Here is a 21,415-nt window from a genome sequence, read left to right as displayed (position 1 = left end):
CAGGCTGGTCTCAAACTCCTGAGGTGATCCGCCCGCCTCAGCCTCCCAAAGTGCTGGGATTAGAGGTGTGAGCCACTGTGCCCAGCCAGAGGGATCGTTTAATTACTCTCAAGTATGTATGAATAGCACTCTTATCGTGAAGAACTCTCTGAGAGACCACTACAAACCTGAAAAGACTAATAAGTGTTTATTAGTCTCAATTATTTAAATGGCTGATGCTAAATAGACATAATATTTGAAAAGGATTGGTTTTAGTAGACTAAAGGTTTCCCTTTTAATACTGTTTACACTTTTCAATTGCTTAGGAAGCACTGTGTGCATGTGTATGTACATGTATGTGCATAAATGTAAAATAATATATAATTGTTTTACATGTATATAATGTAAATTAACTTTTAGCTCAGCCTCTGCATGACTTACAAATAATTAACTAGTATCAAAATAAATTATTTATCTACTGTTTCCAACCACTGCACATAAAAAACCACATGGCCCCAAAAAGAAAACAACACAAACAGTAAACAAAAACTCACCTGGCATGTTCTTCAGGAAGTTTTCTTTGTCGCTGCATATGAAACATTAGGTCTCCTCCATTTACATACTCTATAACAAAGAACAATCTAAAACACAGGAGAGAACCCATGAAATCAAGATCCAAAATAAGGTAGTGTAACTTTGCATTTTCAGAAACCATCACAACAGAGAGCATTCTCTACTATTTAGCCTTTAAAAAGATGCCAAAATTTTGATGGAAACAAAGGGTATCTAGGGTACGGAAGATACGAGAAAGTAAACCAGCATGATAATAATTTTGTAACCTACTACTTCTGTTCTAAAGTAGTACCACTTGCAATCCAGAGCCACTCATTACCATCCTAATTTTAGCGTTTGCTAAATAAGTCATTTTCAACTGTCAAGGTATTTTTCCTCCTTGTTAAATTCTAGAAAATTTTAAGTCATAAAACTAGAATACTGGGGATATTTAAAAGGTTGGATTTCCACTGCCATAATTACGACATGGCTATTTCCTGTTCTGCCTAAAGTAGGTCATTTCCTAATGCTGATCTAATATCAAACTGATATCACTGATGGCAGTATTATTAGCAGGAAGTTATAAGCCTAACACTGTTGCATCCTCCATGATATCTACTTCATGAATTAGGGCAGAAAGGTTCTAACTGTGTAATATGACCAAAAATATGAAGCCCAGTAATCATTCTACTATCTTTCAATCTTACCTGCTTTCTGTCTGAAAGCAAGAATGCAGCCCAACAAGGAAAGGATGATTGGATGCCTGCTCAAACACATGCTTCTCTGTCTGCACCCAATCAATATCCTATTTTGAAACATGTAAGAAATCTATGTCAAACTGATATCACAATTAATGATAAATTTGCTCTGAGCAATTCAATGGTAACAAATGCAATGGTTAACTAGGCTAAATATCAAAACCATTGATAATCATGAAATGAAAATTTATATACAAAGAGAAAAATAACACTAGTCAATCTTTCAGTATTATAAAACTGTCTAGAAAACTTTTACAAAGCTCAAGTATTTCTCCTGATAATAATGTGGTTTGATTTTTGTTTTTTAAAAACAATCTAATAATAAAATTACTTTAAATATCTTATACCATCTATAAGAAAAGTAAACCAAAATAATATATTTCATTTACTTAGCACATATTTAGAAAAGCAGAATGAGATAATAAAGCACAAACATAGAGGTTTTCTTTAAAATAGTACTCTTGGCTGGGTGCGGTGGCTCACGCCTATATTCCCAGCAACTTTGGGAGGCTGAGGCGGGTGGATCACTTGAGGTCAGGAGTTCAAGAGCAGCCTGGCCAACATGGTGAAACCCCATCTCTACTAAAAATACAAAAATTAGCTGGGCTTAGTGGTGCATGCCTGTAATCCCAGCTACTTGGGAGGCTGAGGCAGGAGAATCGCTTGAACCTGGGAGGCAGAGGTTGCAGTGAGCCAAGATTGCACCACTAGCACTCCAGGCTGGGTGACAAGAGCGAAACTCCGTCTCAAAAAAAAAAAAAAAGAATAGTATTCTCAAGCAGTTTAGAAGCAATAAAATATGCAGTGCTTACCTCATCATCATTAACAAGCTCTTTTTTCACAACTTTCATTGCATAAATACGATCTGTTTTTTTTAATCGAACCAACAGTACTTTGGCATAACTTCCTCTTCCTATTACCCGGAGCAAATCAAAATCCTGAAGACCTAGACTGGATGAAGCTTTGCCACTTTCCCTGGTGTTCATTGCCTGTTGAGAACATTTGTATCAGAGTTATAATGGCAAATGCTTTGCATAGTACATTATATTTCTAACACCTAGTTGTACCTATAACGATTTAAAGATATTTTCCTAATATAAAAATATTTTAAGTTCTTAATATTTTTCAAATGTCATTCCAAACCATATAATCTAACTATCCAGATTACATGGATGAATTTTGAGATAAGAGGGATGGTAATAAGAATGGGGAGGGAGTTGAAATCACAAAAACATCGAAGGATGTCTTAAAAAGGATACGATAACTTTTGGGTACAGAGGCAATAGAGATGCAGGAATTAAAAAAACACATTAACCTTGGTGACCAAGAGATTGGGGGTACCGCTGACAGGGAACGTCAAGTGTGTGGCTAGGATAAGACTGACAAAGTTACCGGAGAGAACGATTGGGTTTTTCATGATAAATTCAGAAGTTATAACGAGACATCAAGATGAAAGAGTCTGCTGGAAGCTTGATACATAGAATGTAAGCTAGTGAGAGCACACATTCAGAGGCGTTTTTGGATGCTATAGACAGAAAACAAGCATGAAGTAGTTCAGCAAATGGAAGACATTCTTTTCCACAGAATACCAAGACCCCTTTGGGACGACAAAGTAAGCCTTAAAATTCATTCACAACTACAAATGTAAGCTTCTGGCAATTTACAGAGAAGCCTGAAGACAGTCTTTTATTAGATGCCTGCAAAATCATCAGCACACAATGGACCCATGAGAATAAAGTATGAAATCTCTGAAGTGAAGAATACCAAGAAAAGCAAATAGTAAATTTTGAGAAAGATAAAGAAACCCGCAAGCACAAAACTGAAAGAAGGGTATTAGAAAAACTGAGTGAGAATGACAACTTAAAAACTTAGAAATAATAATTTAGGCTGCGCACAGTGGCTCATGCCTATATTTTCAGCACTTAGGGAGGCTGAAGCAGGTGGACTGATTGAGCCCAGGAGTTCAAGACCAGCCTGGGCAATGTGCCGAGAAACCTCATCTCTACCAAAATATACAAAAATTAGCCGGATGTTGGTGGTGTGCACTGTAGTCCCAGCTACCTGGGAGGCTGAGGTGGGAGGATCACCTGAGCCAGGCAGGTCAAGGTTGCAGTGAGCTGTGATTGTGCCAGCGCGCTCCAGCCTGCATCACAAAGTGAGACCCTGTCAATAATAGTAATAATAATAATTTGATTTGGTAACAAGGTGATACAGTTTGTATATCTGACCCCTCCAAATCTCAAATCTCATGCTGAAATGTGATCCCTAGTGGGAGGTGTTTGGGTCACAGGGACAGATTCCTCATGAATGGCTTGGTGTGTTCCTGTGTAATGAGTGAGTTCAGAGTGTGGCACCTCCCCTGACTCTCTTGCTCCCTCTCTTGCCATGTGGCACACCTGCTTCCCCTTTGCCTTCTGCCAAGACTGAAAGCTTCCTGAGAAGCAGATGCTAGTGCAATACTTACTGATCAGCCCGCAGAACCGTGCACCAAATAAATCTTGTATAAATTACCCAGCCTTAGGTATTCCTTTATTCCTTCCTTCCTTCATTTATTTAAGAAAAGGTCTTGTTCTGTCACCCAGGCTGCAGTGCAGTGGCACGAACATAGCTCACTGCAGCCACGAACTCCTGGGCTCAAGTGATCCTCCTGCCTCAGTCTCCCAAGTAGCTGGGGCTACAGGCATGTGCCTCCAAACCCGGCTAATTTTTATTTATTGTTTGTAGACATGGGGGGTCGTGCTATGTTGCCAAGGCTGGTCCTGAACTACTGGCCTCAAATGATCCTCCCGCTCCAAAGTCCTAGGATTATAGGTGTGAGCTGCCACACCCAACCTTCAGGTATTCCTTTGTAACAACACAAAACAGACTAACACACAAGGGTAAATACAGCAGAGTGAAAAGAAACCAGGTTTGAGCAGGTTAAGAAAGAAGAGAAGTGTAAGAAAGTAAGTCAACACATAGACTTGAAATATGGCTAACTGGAAACTATAAGAGAGAATCAAGTGGAGCAAAAAAGATAGAGTTAACTTCACCGACACAATAAGGCTGAATGAAATGATAGACGCCACTTAACAGTGAAATGTCATCTTCAAAGGGCCTAAAAAAGAAGAAAACAGCTGACCTAGAATTCTCTATCCTGCAAAAGTAGCTCACAAAGTGAAAGTGAAAGAAAAACATTTTCAGACAAAGAAAAACTGAATGGATCCATCACTACGAGGTGCTCACTAAAGGAAAAACTAAATTGAGTTCTTGAAGGAGAAAATGCATGATCTCAGATGGAGGAACAGACGTAGGAAGGAAAGAAAAACAAAAAGGGTAAAATGTGGGTAAATCTACATAAGGAGTAACTGTTTAAAAAAACAAATATACACACACACAGAATACCCAAAGGCAGGAATGGAAAAGGAATGAATTTAAGGTGTGCCAAGGTCACTGCATCTTCTAGAGAAACAGTAGAAGTGTTATTTGTAATTTTCTTTTTTTTTTTTTTTGAGACGGAGTCTCGCTCTTTCGCCCAGGCTGGAGTGCATTGGCACAGTCTTGGCTCACTGCAAGCTCCGCCTCCCGGGTTCACACCATTCTCCTGCCTCAGCCTCCCGAGTAGCTGGGACTACAGGCGCCTGCCACCGAGCCCGGCTAATTTTTTGTATTTTTAGTAGAGACTATGTTGCCTAGGCTGCTCTTGAACTCCCGGGCTCAAACAATCCTTCCGCCTTAGCCTCTCAAAGTGCTGGGATTACATGTGTGAGCCATCACGCCCAAGTTGATTTTTTAGTAACAGCTATTCTGACTGGTGTGAGATGGTATCTCACTGTGGTTTTGATTTCTATTTCTCTGATAATTAGTGATGATGAGTGGTTTTTCATGTGTGTTGGCTGCTTATAGGTCTTATTTTGAGATATGTCTGTTCATGTCCTTTGCCCTTTCTTTTTTTCTTTTTTTAAACAGTGTCTTGCTGTCGCCCAGGCTGGAGTGCAGTGGCATGATCTTGGCTCCTTGTAATCTCCGCCTCCCCAGTTCCAATGATTTTCGTGCCTCAACCTCCTAAGTAGCTGGTATTATAGGTGTGTGCCACCACGCCCTAATTTTTTTTTTTTTTTTTGTATTTTTAGTAGACATGGGGTTTCACTATGTCAGCCAGGCTGATCTCAAACTCCTGGCCTCAAGTGATCTGCCTGACTCTGCCTCCCAAAGTGCTGGGATTACTGGTGTAAGCCACCATGCCCAGCCCTTTGCTCATTTTTTAATGGGGTTGTTTTTTGCTGTTAAGTTCCTTATAAATTCTGGATATGAGATCTTTGTTGGATGTATAGTTTGTGACTATTTTCTCCCATTCTGTAGGTTGTCTGTTTATTGGTGGATTCTTTTGCTGTGTGGAAGCTCTGCAGTTTAATTAGGTCCCACTTGTCAATTTTTGGCTTTGTTGCAATTGTTTTTGGAGACTTAGCCAAAAATTCTTTGCCAGGGCCAATGTCGAGAGGATATTTCCTAGGTTTTCTTCTAGGATTTTTATAGTTTGAGGTATTACATTTAAATCTTTATTCCATCTTGAGTAAATTTTTGTATATTGTGATGAGGGTCCAGTGGTGACACATGCCTGTAGTCCCAGCTACCTGAGAGGCTGAGGTGGCTTGAACTCAAGAAGTTGAGGCTGTAGTGAGCCATCATTGCACCACTGCACGGGTGCCTGTGCAATAATCCTGTCTCACAAAAAAAATAAAAAGAAAAAAGAAAAAGTTAAAAAGAAAAAAAGACTTTTTCTGACAAACAGAACAAGAAACTAAAACATAACATCAAATAGGTGACTAACAGGTTTCTTCAAAATAATACAGGAGTGAGGGAAGTGAGTAGACAAAATAAGGCTAGACATGAATTGATAGCTGTTTTAACTAACAATAGATACAAGGGCTTTGTTATATTATTGTTTACTTTTATTTATGTTTCAAAGTTTTGGCTGGGCATGGTGGCTCATGCCTCTAATCCTAACACTTAGAGAGGCTGATTTGGGAGAACTGCTTGAGGCCAGGAGTTCGGGACTAGCTTGGGCAACATAGTGAGACTCTGTCTCTACAAAATAGAAAATGAAAAAATCAGCTGGGTGTGGTGGCACAGGCCTATAGTCCTAGCTACTCAGGAGGCTAAGGTGGGAAGATAACTTGAGCCCAGGAGTTTAAGGTTGCAGTGAGCCATGATCACACCACTGCACTCCAGCCTGGGCAACACAGCAAGACCCCAACTCAAAAAAAAAAAGAAAGATACGGGAAAGAGAGGCAGTGTGAACTAAATCTTTCATGTCCAGAAATACACAAAAATAAAAAATTGAAAAACAGAAATATAAATTTTATGGACGTAACTAGAAATGGTTTAAAAGGTTGCCAAGAAGCCAAACTGGGAGTGGAAGGTGGGAGACATGATTATCTTTTTCACTATAAGCTTTTTTCAAAAAACTGAGTATTATTTTAATCAAATCATTTTAATTAAGAATTTGTTTTGTTTTAAAAACTGATAAAATACTTAATAGTCAAAAAAACAATGACAGTTAATATGTTTAATCATTTATTGTCTAAATAAGCAATTCAGGCACAAAACGGAAGGGTCTACTATATATTTTAAACAATACTACCAAGTATTTTAAACAGTATCCTTAAATACATTGTAATTTTCAGATTAAGCTATTTTAAAATGAAAATAAGTTATCCCACTAAATTATTTCCTAGTTTAAATTAGTAATTTAATTACTAAATTAAATCAGAATAAAACTCTGGAATCATTACAAATCATTTTTGCATTTCACCATTATGATCTAAAGTCTAAGCAGGTCAATATGTCATACTTTTAAACTCCTGAGCCTTATTAAAAAGCTAATGATATAATGTACAATAAGACAAATTATCTTACCTCTTTTTCTTCACCAACTTGATCCAAACTCTCATGACTTGAAGGATTATATGGAATTACTAAAAACCCAATACCAAACATTAAAAAAAAAAAAAAAAAAAAAAGGTGCAGGAGAAAAAAACAGCAACCATTAATGAGTTTGAAATAAAAATTGTCTCCTGATTTTTTTTTTAGTTTTTACTTCTGAATAAATTTTCATTATTTAAAACTGAATACCTGTCCTACTAATAACAAATTGTATGTAAATACAATAGTTAAATCCTAATCTTTAGTGAGGGTAAAGAGAGCAAGCATCACAACCTGGTAGCCAAGTACTGCTTTTAACAAGTACTTTCGTTATTTTTAAAACATTTCTCTTCTTTACAAATTAATCAAACACTTCCTTCTAAATGAATGACTCTATAAGATATGTTTAAATTTTTTAGTATGACTAAGACATAGAGATACAGGACCTCTGGTTTTCACTTCTCACTCCATTGTACTCAAAATTTTCCTAACTACCACAATGGTCAAGTAAAGAACAGACAAGGATGGAACTTCTACTTCTTAAAGCTACTTGGGGCAAAAAAAAAAAAGAGCCTGCATTTCATAGAGTTGATCATTCTATGACTACGAGATTGCATTTTGTCTTTCCAGAAAAACTCCCTTGTTTTCCCTTTCTTGATTTAGTCCAGAGAAGATCATGCTGTTCTACCTCCTTGCACTGCTCTCCAAATTTCCCAGATACGTGTTTAAGGTTTTGTATCTATCTAACATTTTCAGTTACACCATCTTCCTGGAATTTCCTATATTGCATCTCTCTATGTTTCACATAATTTCTACTTCTGATAATAAAGCTTTTAATAAAAACAAGTCACTTCAGCTGGGTGCCCTGGCTTATGCCTGTAATCCTAGCACTTTGGGAGGCCAAGGCGGGTGGATTACTTGAGGTCAGGAATTCGAGACCAGCTTGGCCAACATGGTGAAACCCCATCTCTACTAAAAATACAAAAAAATTATCTGGGCATGGTGGCATGAACCTGTAATCCCAGATACTCAGGAGGCTGAGGCAGGAGAATCGCTTGAACCTGGGAGGTGGAGGATGCAGTGAGCCGAGATCACGCCACTGCACTCCAGCTTGGGCAACAGAGCAAGGCTCTGTCTCGAAAGAAAAAGAAAAAAGCGAGTCACCTGAACACAGTCAACATGGGCCACAAAATCAGCTTCATGTCTTTCATTATGGAAAAAAACTGAGTTTGTTGAATTTAAAGGCGTCTCAAAAGAAATTTATGTGAACTAGAAAAAATAGTCATTTGTTGTAGTTAACATACTTTTTTTTTTTTTTTTTTTAAATAGAGACAGAGTCTCCCTGTGTTGGCCAGGCTGGTCTTAAACTCCTGAGTTCAAGGGATCCTTCTGCCTCGACCTCCCAAAGTGATGAGATTACAGCCGTGAGCCACCACACCCGGCCCACAGTTGTCTTTTTTTTTTCTCTCTCTTTTTTGAGATGGAGTCTTGTTCTATCGCCCAGGCTAGAGTGCAGTGGCATGATCTTGGCTCACTGCAACCTCCGACTTCTGGGTTCAAGCGATTTTCCCGCCTCAGCCTCCTGAGAAGCTGGGACTACAGGAGTGTGCCACCACACCCTGCTAATTTTTGTATTTTTAGTAGAGACGGGGTTTTACCACGTTGGCCAGGCTGGTCTCGAACTCCTGACCTCAGGTGATCCACCCACCTCAGCCTCCCAAAGTGCTGGGATTACAGGTGTGAACCACCGCACCCAGCCCACAGTTGTCTTTTAAAAATGCCAAATGTGTATGTTAAATAGTGTGACTGATTTCACCACTACAAAATATATGTATTTACTTTCAATTGGGAAGAAATAAATGTTTTTAAACTTGGGTAAGAGAGCCACCTAAGTAAGTCTTTACATGCTACTCTGTGAATGAACAATGGGTTGTGCCAGCACCACTCTTACCTGTCTGTGCATGGTCAGAATGCATGGATGACTGATCCATGGGCATCACTGGTTCCTACAAACATTTCCAAAGACACAGTAACTCAGTGGAGTACCTCTATTACACCAGAAATAACACTATTTCAACAACACACAGCATATTAAAATTTAACTTTGAAAGAATATAACTTAAGTGAGAATTTACTTTTAATTTTGTTTTATGAAACTATACAATACTGCTGTGAATGAGGTAATGTGAGTCACATTTTACAGAAAAGAAAATACAGAACTAATTTCAGACCACCAATTAGAAATCATATTAAACTGCCATATATTCTGCTTTGCTTCTCTTCAACAATACCTATTCTTCCTTCAAGCTCCACTTCAGATCTCTGGCAAAAATAAGTCTCTGGAATATGCATTCTTTAGCTGGGGTCCGGGGTAGACTTCAGGATGTCTATAACCTCTTAAAATTACATGTAAAATTTTGTGGGTTTCCCATTTTCCTGAAGATTCTCAAGGGTGTCAGTGGCCCCAAAAAAGAGAAAAGAAATACTTTCTAGAATCCAACTTACCCAAATAATGGCGAATAATCTCAGGAAAAAGGTAAATTCAAACCCAAGTTATTACTGATTTATTCTTAGACTCACATTTAATGAATACCAGCAGGAAAAAGTAAACTTAAGAAAGAACATTAATGATACAGTTAGCATTTCAAGGCTGCGTTAAAGAAAGGCTCATAAGTAAGCTTAAGGATTTTTAAAATTTCAATATAATCACTAACCCTGCCCCCTTTCCTTCCATATGTCACCAAAGAATACTCAAAAATATTAACAGTAACCTACATAAATTATGTTGGAAATATTCAGCCTTCTGTTTTTCCTTAAGATTGGATTTTCCCCTTTACTACAAACCCATTCCTAAGCTTATATGAACTAATTAAAGATTCTAATACCAAAGAGCTACCGGTAATAACCTGCTTTCACAATGTCCAAAGCAAGTCCCATGAATAAACATGGAATAACAATTCTAAAGGACAATTTAGAAAGATGCATCCACGTATTTTTCTTTCTTTCTTTTTTTGACTGTTCCTTGTGGAGCAGGGTTAATCGACAGGCAGTGTGCTTAGATAGCTGCATCCAGGTATTTTTTTAAACGCGTATCTTTTAACCCAGTAATTCTAATTCTGGATCCTTAAGGAAGTAAGATTTGCCAGAAAGTTCACTAAGATTGGCCAAGTGCAGTGGCTCACGCCTGTAATTCCAGCACTTTGGGAGACTGAGGCAGGTGGATCACCTGAGGTCAGGAATTCAAGACCAGCCTGGCCAACGTGGCAAAAACCCCATCTCTACCGAAAATACAAAAATTAGCTGGGCGTGGTGGCACACACCTGTAATCCCAGCTACTTGGGAGGCTGAGGCAGGAGAATCACTTGAACCCGGGAGGCGGAGGTTGCAGTGAGCCAAGATTGTGCCACTACATTCCAGCCTGGAAGACAGAGCGAGGCTCTGTCTCAAAACAGTAACAAAAAAGACACAGGCAAGCACATGTGCCTTCTGGTGGATAAACAACCCTCTGTAAAGTCGACTCAAAAACAATCCACCAAAACAAACAAACCAACCCCAGAATCTAATCAAACCTCGACATCCAACTACTGTACAAGATAAAAGAATAAAGAAGACAATAACATACTGAACATAACCATGGAGAAGTAATGAGCAAAATTTTGCAACAGTGTAAATGACAAATAACTGTTTCTTTTACAATTAAATTGTAAGGAAAAAAAGAAGAGAGAGAAATGAAGAAAGAACCAGTAAATTAAAGAATATCTAAGAGATCAATCAATTGTACAAGTGGATTTTATTTGGATCCTGATTCATAATGAAAACTATAAAAACAAAATTATAATATTTATGAGAACACTTACTGGATATTTGACATAAAGAATTTGTTTTTTAGTTAGGTTTTTAAAAAAGTCCTTCTCTTTTAGAGGTACATACTGAATCATGTCTGAGATTTGTTTGAAAATAATACAGGGCAAGGGGAAGTTAAGTGAATGGGGGTACAGATGAAACCAAGATTAGACATGAGTTGATAACTGTTGGAGCTGGATGTCTAGTAAATGGGAGTTCATTATAGTGTTCCACCTACTCTTATACATGTTTACATTTTTTCCATATGGAAAATTAAAAATGTTTATGCATATAAATTTGCACAGGAAAAGTTCTGGAAGGATATCCACCAAATGACAATTACCTTTATGTGGTAGAATATATATGGACTTTTACTTAATTTTCTTTATTCATCTGTATTCTGTATTTTTTTCAATAACAAACATGTTTTATATACTTAAAATAGAAATTAATAAATAAAAATTTTAAATGCTTTCCTCGCCAGTAATCTCACAGTTTAAATAACAAACATGATACCTTTGACTCTTCTTACCTGATATCTGCTTAGGATAGAAGCTAGAATAATGTGAGCTATAAACTAATATGTTCAGATTAAAGGAGAGGGGGAAAAAACTCTTAAATGGTTCTCTCTATAGCTTCCTAATTTAGACCAGAGGATTTTATAGCAGGTAAAGAAGTTAACTGTGTCCCACAGACAAATATTACCACAGATATTTCGAAGTTCCAAAGTTCACAGTATGTTAACAGTAACGTAAGGTATTCCTCCCCACACTCTGTAGCTACTCTGTTGTGCTGTAATTCCTGAACACCTCCCTATTTTAGCACTCTGTTCTAGCAGTGTTATCAAGCACGCTCTTAAAATAAAAAAAAAAAAAAAGGACAGACATCTTACCTGTGGCAAAGAATGCCGCCCACATTCAATTGTGACGAGTTTATGGCACTTCTTATGAACCAAGAGTTTGCAGTTGATGCACTTATATCCTTGGCGTCCAAGTCCCCATATTCGGTCTGTGCAGATGGCACAGTGAGCACGCTGAAAAGAGTAATTCAACAATATTTTATTAACCAAGAAGGTCATAATCATTTCCCAAATAGTTTGCTGACTCAATTCCCTTTGTCACGGTGTCAACTGTCAGCCCACAACAAAAACAAAAACAAAGCTTCCTCATACATAATTTTTTAAAAGCTATGAAGGTCAGCGAAAAACAGAGCTTATTTTAAAGAGACAGTGAAATCTGCAACCACATTTCTTTCTGTTATAAGTCTAAGAATTTTCAGTCTTTACATAATCAAGTTCAAAATAATGAAAACAGAATTAAACTAGAAATATATATGGCAGAAAAAGCCATTGAAGGACTCCTAAGCAAACATAAACCTTGTAGGCTGTTCAGAGGTCAAACCAAAGCTCTGTTTTCTTAAAGAGCAATAACCTAAAGTGACTTCTCATTTCAAAGCCGCCTTCTTCTTCTTTTCTTTCTTTTTTTTTTTTGAGACACAGTTTCACTCTTGTTGCCCAGGCTGGAATGCAATGGCACAATCTCGGCTTACCGCAACCTCCGCCTCCCGGGTTCAAGTGATTCTCCTGCCTCAGCCTCCAGAGTAGCTGGGATTACAGGTATGCGCCACCATACCTGTCTAAGTTTTGTATTTTTAGTAGAGATGGGGTTTCACCATGTTGGTCAGGCTGGTCTCAAACTCCTGGACCTCAGGTGATCCACCCACCTCGGCCTCCCAAAGTGCTGGGATTACACGTGTGAGCCACCGCGCTTGGTCTCTCTTTTTATTTATTTATTTATTTTTAAGAGACAGGGTCTTGCTCTGTCAGCCAGGCTGGAGTCCAGTGGAGTCACTTTGATTCACTGCAGCCTCAACCTCCTGGGCTCAAGCTTCCTGAGTAGCTAGGACTACAGGTGTGTGCCACCATGCCCTGCTAGTGATTGTATTTTTTGTAGAGATGGGATCTCACACTACGTTACCCTGGCTGGTCTCAAACTCCTGGGCTTCAGTGTTCCCCCTTCTCAGCCTCCCAAACTGCTGGGATTACAGGCATGTGCCATTGCACCCAGCCTCAAAGCCTTCTTAAATGTCAGTGCTACTGGAAGTAAGAGAGTTTGGAGAGGGATTTCGGATGGTGGTTTCTATTTACATTAATTAATTACATGGCATTAGTTTTAGAATGGAAATGGCATCCAAAAATTTGCGGTTATCAAGAGTATTTAAAAATTCATTTCTGGCCAGGCATGGTGGCTCAAGCCTGTAATCCCAGCACTTTGGGAGGCCGAGGTGGACGGATCACGCGAGGTCAGGAGTTTGAGACCAGCTTGGCCAACAAGGTATAACTCCATCTCTACTAAAAATACAAAAAATAGCCAGGCCTGTTGGCTGATGCCTGTGGTCCCAGGTACTCAGGAGGCTGAGGCACAAGAATCGCTTGAACCCAGGAGATGCAGGTTGCAGTGAGCTGAGACTGTACCATTGCACTCCAGCCTGGGCGATAGAGCAGGACTCCGTCTTTAAAATAAAAAATAAAAAATAAATAATAAATGAATAACTGACTTCTGAAGACAGACTGCTGCTTTCAAACTTTGGTTCCATCACTTACTAGCTGTATTATCTTGGGCAAGTTACTGCCCTGCACTTGAGTTTTGCCATCTATAAAGTGGAAATATATAGTACCTATCTTACAGGGTTGTTGTAAGGATGAAATGAATCAATGTATATAAGGCATTTGGAAAAGTGCCTGGTACATAGTACAACCCAGATAAGTGTTTGCTATTATTATTTTCTAAACAGTGAAAATCAAATTACAACACTAACTGGAAAAATAAAGATTAATATTAAATAAATAAACCTTGCTTGTTTTCTGGCTGCCTTAAATTATATTTTAAAATTCAATTTTCTTACAGCTAGGGTATATTATGTGGAATAATTAATCATCCAATCTGGAGCTTTTTTTTTTTTTTTTTTGAAACTGAGTCTTGCTCCATTGCCCAGGCTGGAGTGCAGTGGCACAATCTCGGCTCACTGCAACCTCTGCCTCCCAGACTCAAGTGATTCTCCTGCCTCAGCCTCCCGAGTAGCTGGGACTACAGGTGCATGTGACTGCACCTGGCTAATTTTTGTATTTTTAATAGAGATAAGGTTTTGCCATGTTGGCCAGGCTGGTCTTGAACTGGCCTCAACTGATCTGGCAACCTTGGCCTCCCAATGTGCTGGGATTATAGGCCTGAGCCACCACACCTGGCCTGGAGCATTTTTAAGAGTGAAAGAGATGCTATTAAAAATTATAGGCATACTGCCTCAGGCAAACTGGAAATGTAAGGTCATGCTACTTATGTATTTAAAAGTGTGTAACAAGACTTAATAACAAACTACCTTTCTTTCATAGTAGAAAGGGAAAAAATAGCTGTTTCACATTATCGACATTCAACAAACTATGTTTACCCTGTTGAAACGCTTGGCTTGGAAAGTGTGGCCATTGGCACAATAAAGCTTTCTCCAGCGGCGTGCACCTCTACGGTAGATGGATTCTGAAGACAGAGTAATAGTTAAAAAAAGAAAAAAGAGCAAGTTTGAGTAAAAATCATTTTATAATTAAGTCTGTAATTTTTTCATGATACTCATTGCAAGAAAAAAAAAATACTGATAAAAACCTGAACGTCAAAAAGTAAAATAGATTCATCAAGGGACCAGATAAAAATAAAGACCACAGAGTATAAATATTTGACTACTACTGCCTACTGCTTGTCCTTTTTTTTTTTTTTTTTTTTTTTTTTTTGGTGAGATGGAGTCTTGCTCTGTCACCCAGGCTGGAGTGCGGTGGCACAGTCTCAGCTCACTGCAACCTCCACCTCCCGGGTTCAAGTGATTCTCCTGCCTCAGCCTCCCAAGTAGCTGAGATTACAGAGATGCACCACCATGCTCAGCTAATTTTGTATTCTTAGTAGAGACAGGGTTTCTCCATGTTGGTCAGGCTGGCCTTGAACTCCCGACCTCAGATGATCCACCCGCCTTGGCCTCCCAAAGTGCTGGGATTACAGGCGTGAGCCAACGCGCCCGGCCTACTACTGCTTTTCTTTTTAAAAATTTTCCTCCAACTTTTTATTTTGAACATCTTTTAATCCCACAGAAAAGGTAAAAGAATAGACACCTGCATCTTTCACCAAGATTTACCAATTATTCATGTTTTGTCATATTTACTTTCTTCACTACAAAAAAAAATATTTTTTTTTTCTGAATTACTTGGAAGTAAAATGCAGACATCATGGCACTTAAATACGCTTTAATACCCAAGTATCCATTGTCTGAGATTAAGGATATTCCGCACCCCCCCACCACCCAATTCTACCTAACCACAATACCATTACCATGTCTTAGAAAATCAACATTAATTCAATATCAACCAATATACAATTCATATACAAACTTCCCTAACTGGTCTCAAAGTGACTTTCTTTTTTGAGACACAGTCTCACTCCATCACCCAGACTGGAGTCCAGTGGTGCAATCTCAGCCCACTGCAACCTCCGCCTCCTGGGTTTAAGCAATTCTCCTGCCTCGGCCACCCGAGTAGCTGGGATTGCAGGTACACACCACCACACCCGGCTAATTTTCGTATTTTTAGTAAAGATGGGGTTTTGCCACGTTGGCCAGGCTGGTCTCAAACTACTGACCTCGAGTGATCTGTCTGCCTCAGACTCCCAAAGTGCTGGGATTACAGGCGTGGGCCACCATGCCCGGCCCCAAAGTGACTTTCAAAGCTCACTTTTTCTATCCAGGATGCAATCAAGATTCAGGGACTGCATTTGATCATGCTTTTTTTGGTCTCCTTAACATTTTAAAACATTCACTCTGCCTTATTTGTTGTTACTTCCTTTTCATGATGTTGACTTTTTTTTTTTTAAAGAGTCTGGTTAGTTGTTTCATATTATATCCCACGTTCTGGATTTGTCTGTTTACTTACGATTAGAGGCAGTATTAAATACCTTTGGCAAAAATAACACATAGGTAGTGTTGTGTATTTCTTATCTCATTACTTTTCATGAGGTACACAAATGTCGGATTATCAACTCCCACTGCTGATGTTCAATAACCATTAAAGGTAGTGACTGCTAGATCTCTTCATTGTAAAGGTACATTTCACTCTTTGTAACTAATCTGTAAAGTGATATTTTGTACCAGAAGCATATCTTTTTCCCCAACAACTTTTCATCCAGTGGTCTTTATATTAATATGTTTCTTAAATATAGTTAGAGAAAGAGGTTCCAAACGATCAAATCTAGTCCACCTTCATACTTTTAAGTCCATCATTATTATATATATTGTCTATTAGTCATTAATAATAACATCCCACAGTAATGGTAATAACAGTAATAGTTAATACCATAGAAAGATTACAATAGGTTCCCAAAGTCATATTTTAAAGCAAATATAGCAATGGGTTTACTATTTAAAATTAAGATACTAAAGACCAGTTGCAATGCTCTCAATTAGAAATCTCAGGATAGCTTAATACAGAATTGAAAGTTTAGGCCGGGCGCGGTGGCTCACGCCTGTAATCCCAGCACTTTGGGAGGCCGAGGTGGGCAGATCACAAGATCAGGAGATTGAGACTATCCTGGCTAGCACAGTGAAACCCCATCTCTACTAAAAATACAAATAAAAAATTAGACAGGCGTGGTAGTGGGCACCTAAAATCCCAGCTACTCAGGAGGCTGAATGGCATGAACCCAGGAGGCAGAGCTTGCAGTGAGCCGAGTTCTCGCCACTGCACTTCAGCCTGGGCGACAGAGCAAGACTGTCTCAAAAAAAAAAAAAAAAGAAAGTTTAGAGCTATTTCAATTAATTCAAAGCAAAGCATTTACCACTAATCCTTCTAAAGTGATGGGCATGTGCAGAAACCACAAATGAAAATGAGTTGCCTAATATCCACAATTAGTAAATTATGCCAAAATACCAAAAGCAATAACTTACAATCAAACATAAGTTTGCATATTAAATTACATTAGAACAAAGAGTAGTTGGACACTCTTAGTTCATCTCATTAATAGTAACCATTGGCTTAGATATTCCAAAGAAATTCCGTTAACAATTCCTGACCTGGGGAAGCTTTTAAATGGTGGTTCTCAAACTTTAGTGTGCATCAGAATCACCTGAAGAGCTTGTTAAATCTGGTAGCTCAGCCCCGGTCCAAGAGTTTATGAATCACGTAAATTGGAGTGCAGTTTTTTTCTTTTTTTTTTTTTTTGAGACAGAGTCTCGCTCTGTTGTCCAGATTGGAATGTACTGGCGCGACCTCAGCTCACTGCAACCTCCGCTTCCCAGGTTCAAGCAATTCTCCTGCCTCAGCCTCCCAGGTAGCTAGGATTACAGGTATGCACCACCATACCCAGCTAACTTTTTTAGTATTTTTAGTAGAGATGGGCTTTCACCATGTTGGCCAGGCTGGTCTTGAACTCCTGACCTCAGGTGATCTGCCTGCCGCAGTCTCCCAAAGTGCTAGGGTTATAGGCATGAGCCACTGCACCCGGCCTGGAGTGCAGTTTCTATTCAGTTCTCAGGTGAAGCTGATGCTGTGGGACCCAATGGCTACATTTTGAGAGTCCATTTTAAAATACAAAGATGTCCAGATTTCACCTCCACACTAATTCATTAAGCTTGGGGATGGAAATTTGGCATTGATCATTCCCTCCATCCCACAATTTTAATGTGTCCAAGGGTAAGAATCACCGTTCCACTGTGGACTCTGGTTGGTTACCTGAAGTTACTAGGAGTTGGAGATCTAATAAATATACACATTTCTCTGGGTCAAGTGTAGGAAGTCTGCAATATTTAAAGACATTTAATAAGTGACGTGGGGCCAGGTGCAGTGGCTCACACCTGTAATCACAGCACTCTGGGAGGCTGAGGCAGGTGGATCACCTGAGGTCAGTAGTTCAACACCGGCCTGGCCAACATGGTGAAACCTCAACTCTACTAAAAGTACAAAAATAAGCTGAGCATGGTGTTGGCGCCTGTAATCCCAGGTACTCAGGAGGCTGAGGCAGGAGAATTGCTTGAACCCCAGAGGTGAAGGTTGCAATGAGCCAAGATTGCGTCACTGCACTCCAGCCTGGGTGAGAAAGCGAGATTCTGTCTCAAAAACAACAATAAAAAAAGTGACTTAATACTTGTTTAAGAAAAAACACTGCAGAAAAAAAAAAAAGCCAATTCCTAATTACATGTGCTGAGTGTCATGTCAGTCTCAAGTGGTATAACCAAAAAAAAACCAAATGTGTTTGTTATGTATAACTGTGCATGTATATATGAGATATAGACAGATACAGAGATAAAGCAAACAGGGAAAACGTTAAAAATTGGTAAATCTGGGCAAAGGATATATAGGTATCCTTGTTTTCCATGTTGTTTCAACTTCTGTATAGGTTTGAACATTTCCAAAATTGAATTTTAAAACTTAAATTTAACTTAATATTCCTTTCATATGTGCAACAGGCAATCATGTAAGTTGTAACTAAGAACTATCTGAATTTGATCTGGCAAAGTAGCATTTGGGCAGTCACTAATATATTCTAAATTGACTGAAAAATGGAAAAGAAATCAAATGAATTAGAACTTCTATTTCCTTTTTTTCTTTTTCCTTGAGACAAGGCCTGTCTCTGTCACCCACACTAGAGTGCAAGTAGTGCGACCTTGGCTCACTGTAGCCTCAAACTCCTGGGCTCAAGGGATCCTCCCACCTCAACCTCCCAAGTAGCTGAGATTATAGGCACACACCATGCTAATTTTTTTGTGTGTTTTTGGAAAGACAAGGTCTCACTTTGTTGCCCAGGCTGGTCCTGAACTCCTGGGCTTAAGCGATCCTCCCACCTCAGTTTCCCACAGTGCTGGGATTACAGGCATTAGCCACTGTCCACTGCACCTAGCTAAAAATTCTATCTCTGATTTCTTTTTCACTTGTACCATAGCATAGTAACTCTTGTAAAAGGTATGAAGTATATAAACACTCACTATCTTCTCCTGGACAAGGCATCCCAGGACGTTCTGGTACACAAGGGAACACTGAAAGAAAATAAACGAACATGAGTTAACAGCATATTTAAAACATACAAATTACACAGAATTTAAAATTCAAATGTAAAAGAAACTGACCCAGATTTCAACCTGATCCTCTCTTCACTTGAGACAAGATACTTAGCATGTGATCAATATTATTTGCCAAAGGGATTCATTTTACCAAGGCCATATAAAAGAAGGTTTTATTTGCCTTGCTTTGTTGATGTTAAAAAAAAAAAAAAAAGAAAGAAAGAAAAAAGGTCTTATGAAAACAAACACGTCTATAAACAATGCATTAGGCTGGGCACGTTGGCTTACGCCTCTAATCTCAGCACTCTGGGAGGCCAAGGTGGGTGGATCACTTGAGGTCAGGAGATGCCAGCCTGGCCAACATGGTAAAACTGTCTCTACCAAAAAATACAAAAAAAATTAGCCTGGCATGGTGATGTGCCTGTAATCCCAGCTCCCTAGGAGGCTGAGGCCCGGGAATCACTTGAACCTGGGAGGCGAAGGTTGCAGTAAGCTGAGATCATGCCACTGCGCTCCAGCCCAGGTGACAGAGTGAGACACCATCTCAGAAACAAAAACAAAAACAAAACAAAACAAAAAAACCAATGCATCAGAAGCTCAAATGACTAATTCCAGTCCCTGTTACATCATGAATTATTTTCTTATCCTTAAAGAAATCATTAACTAATATCTCCTTAAATCCTTGGTATAGTAGGACAAGTTTGTCACAATGAAGGATGAAAATTAAATTACAAAAATGTATACAAATATGGAACATAAAATATTGGTTTTTAAAAGATGTATACTAAACTTAGGAATAAATTAACACCAGAAACAGTACCAAAATCAAAAATGTAAATTTACATTAGAAACTTTAAATTTATATACTAATTAAAACCATTTTTATAACAAGGTAGAATATAAAGCAACAATGTATTTATGAATATCTAGTCAGCTATTCCTAGTCTGTGATGTACTAAAAGACACAGTTTAATAAAGAGCACAGACTATAGGAAGCACAGTTCCTAATGCATATTTTTAAAAGCTGAAACGTAAGCTAGCTTCTGAAAACATCTGTGATGTAGTATTAAAAGGCAATAAGACTTAAAACTGGCTGTTTAATACCATTCATCAATCACTTCTTTATGCATTCATTGTAATTTTATTCTGGAAAGAGATGACCAAAAAAATAGACTCTTAAAGCTCTTTTAGAATCTCAACAAAGTACATTATGGATCCCTTGTGAGTCACTATGTCAAATTCTGGAGGTAGAAAAAAATCAGGCCAGGCGTGGTGGCTGACGCCTGTAATCCCAGAACTTTGGGAGGCCAAGGCAGGCAGATCACCTGAGGTCAGGAGTTCGAGACCAGCCTGGCCAACATGGTGAAACCCCATCTCTACTAAAAATACAAAAATTAGCTGGGCATGGTGGTAGGCGCCTGTAATCCCAAGTACTTCGGAGGCTGAGGCATGAGAATCACTTGAACATAGGAGGCCAAGGTTGCAGTGAGTTGAGACTGTGCCACTGCCCTCTAGCCTGGGCAACAGAGTGAAACTGTGTCTCAAAAAAAAAAAAAAAAAAGATAAAATCAAACCACTGTTTTTAAAAAAAAAAAACACCGTAAAGGAAAATACAAAGAAATAATAATAAGGCACTGAAATGATTCATTATACTTAAGGAAAGATTTACATTTGTTTCACTTTTTTAGAAGATTCCTAAGTCTGGTCTCATAGCTCTCAAAAATGTTCAACGAAATACTGTCAATACATTGCAATTAAATGCAGTATATTAAGAGGTTCTTGGCTGGGCATGGTGGTTCACACCTCTAATCCCAGCACTTTGGGAGCCCCAGGTGGTAGGACTCCTTGAGCACAGGAGTTTGAGACCAGCCTGGGCATCATAGTGATATCCGATCTATACAAAAAAGAAAAAAAAAAATTAGCCAGTCATAGTGGTGCGGCAGTGCCTGTGGTCTCAGTTACTCAGGAGGCTGAGGTGGGAGGATCGCTTGAACCTGGGAAGTCAAGGCTGCAGTGAGCTCTGACTGCACCAATGCACTCCAGCCTGGGCAACAGAGCGAGAGAAACGAGAGAAACTGCCTCAAAAAAACAAACAAAAAAAAAGTTTTACATGACTTTTGATGGTTAGCATAGCTGAATGAAACACAAATTTGGAATCAGAATTCCTAGATTCACAATCCAGGTCTACAGTGTGCCAGTTACAATGATAACTGAGTTTAGGTTACTTCTTCTATGCCACTTCCTACATCTCAAGGTTGCTGAGGTATAAACATATTAATGTCTCTAAAGCATCATGT

General features: G+C 38.9%; 1 protein-coding gene across 3 annotated transcripts in view; it reads right to left on the bottom strand.

Annotated features, from left to right (window-relative positions):
• Positions 1 to 21,415, bottom strand: part of PRKCI (protein kinase C iota) — an 85,437-nt gene that overhangs the window by 23,502 nt on the left and 40,520 nt on the right. For 2 of the 3 annotated variants that reach the window (XM_526377.8, XM_016942293.4), the window contains exons 4-11: positions 19,044 to 19,094; positions 14,481 to 14,566; positions 11,929 to 12,069; positions 9,145 to 9,199; positions 7,188 to 7,246; positions 2,102 to 2,278; positions 1,239 to 1,336; positions 534 to 620 (exon numbers count right to left, since the gene is read on the bottom strand). In XM_526377.8, coding sequence (XP_526377.3) covers positions 534 to 620; positions 1,239 to 1,336; positions 2,102 to 2,278; positions 7,188 to 7,246; positions 9,145 to 9,199; positions 11,929 to 12,069; positions 14,481 to 14,566; positions 19,044 to 19,094 — 754 coding nt within the window. The remainder of the gene's footprint in view (positions 1 to 533; positions 621 to 1,238; positions 1,337 to 2,101; positions 2,279 to 7,187; positions 7,247 to 9,144; positions 9,200 to 11,928; positions 12,070 to 14,480; positions 14,567 to 19,043; positions 19,095 to 21,415) is intronic. The other variant, XM_063806394.1, reaches the window with a different exon arrangement.

The sequence above is a fragment of the Pan troglodytes genome, chromosome 2 (assembly GCF_028858775.2).
Source record: "Pan troglodytes isolate AG18354 chromosome 2, NHGRI_mPanTro3-v2.0_pri, whole genome shotgun sequence".
Lineage (NCBI taxonomy): Eukaryota > Metazoa > Chordata > Mammalia > Primates > Hominidae > Pan > Pan troglodytes.
Note: the sequence above shows the minus strand (reverse complement) of the source record. Positions and strands in the feature narration are given on the sequence as shown.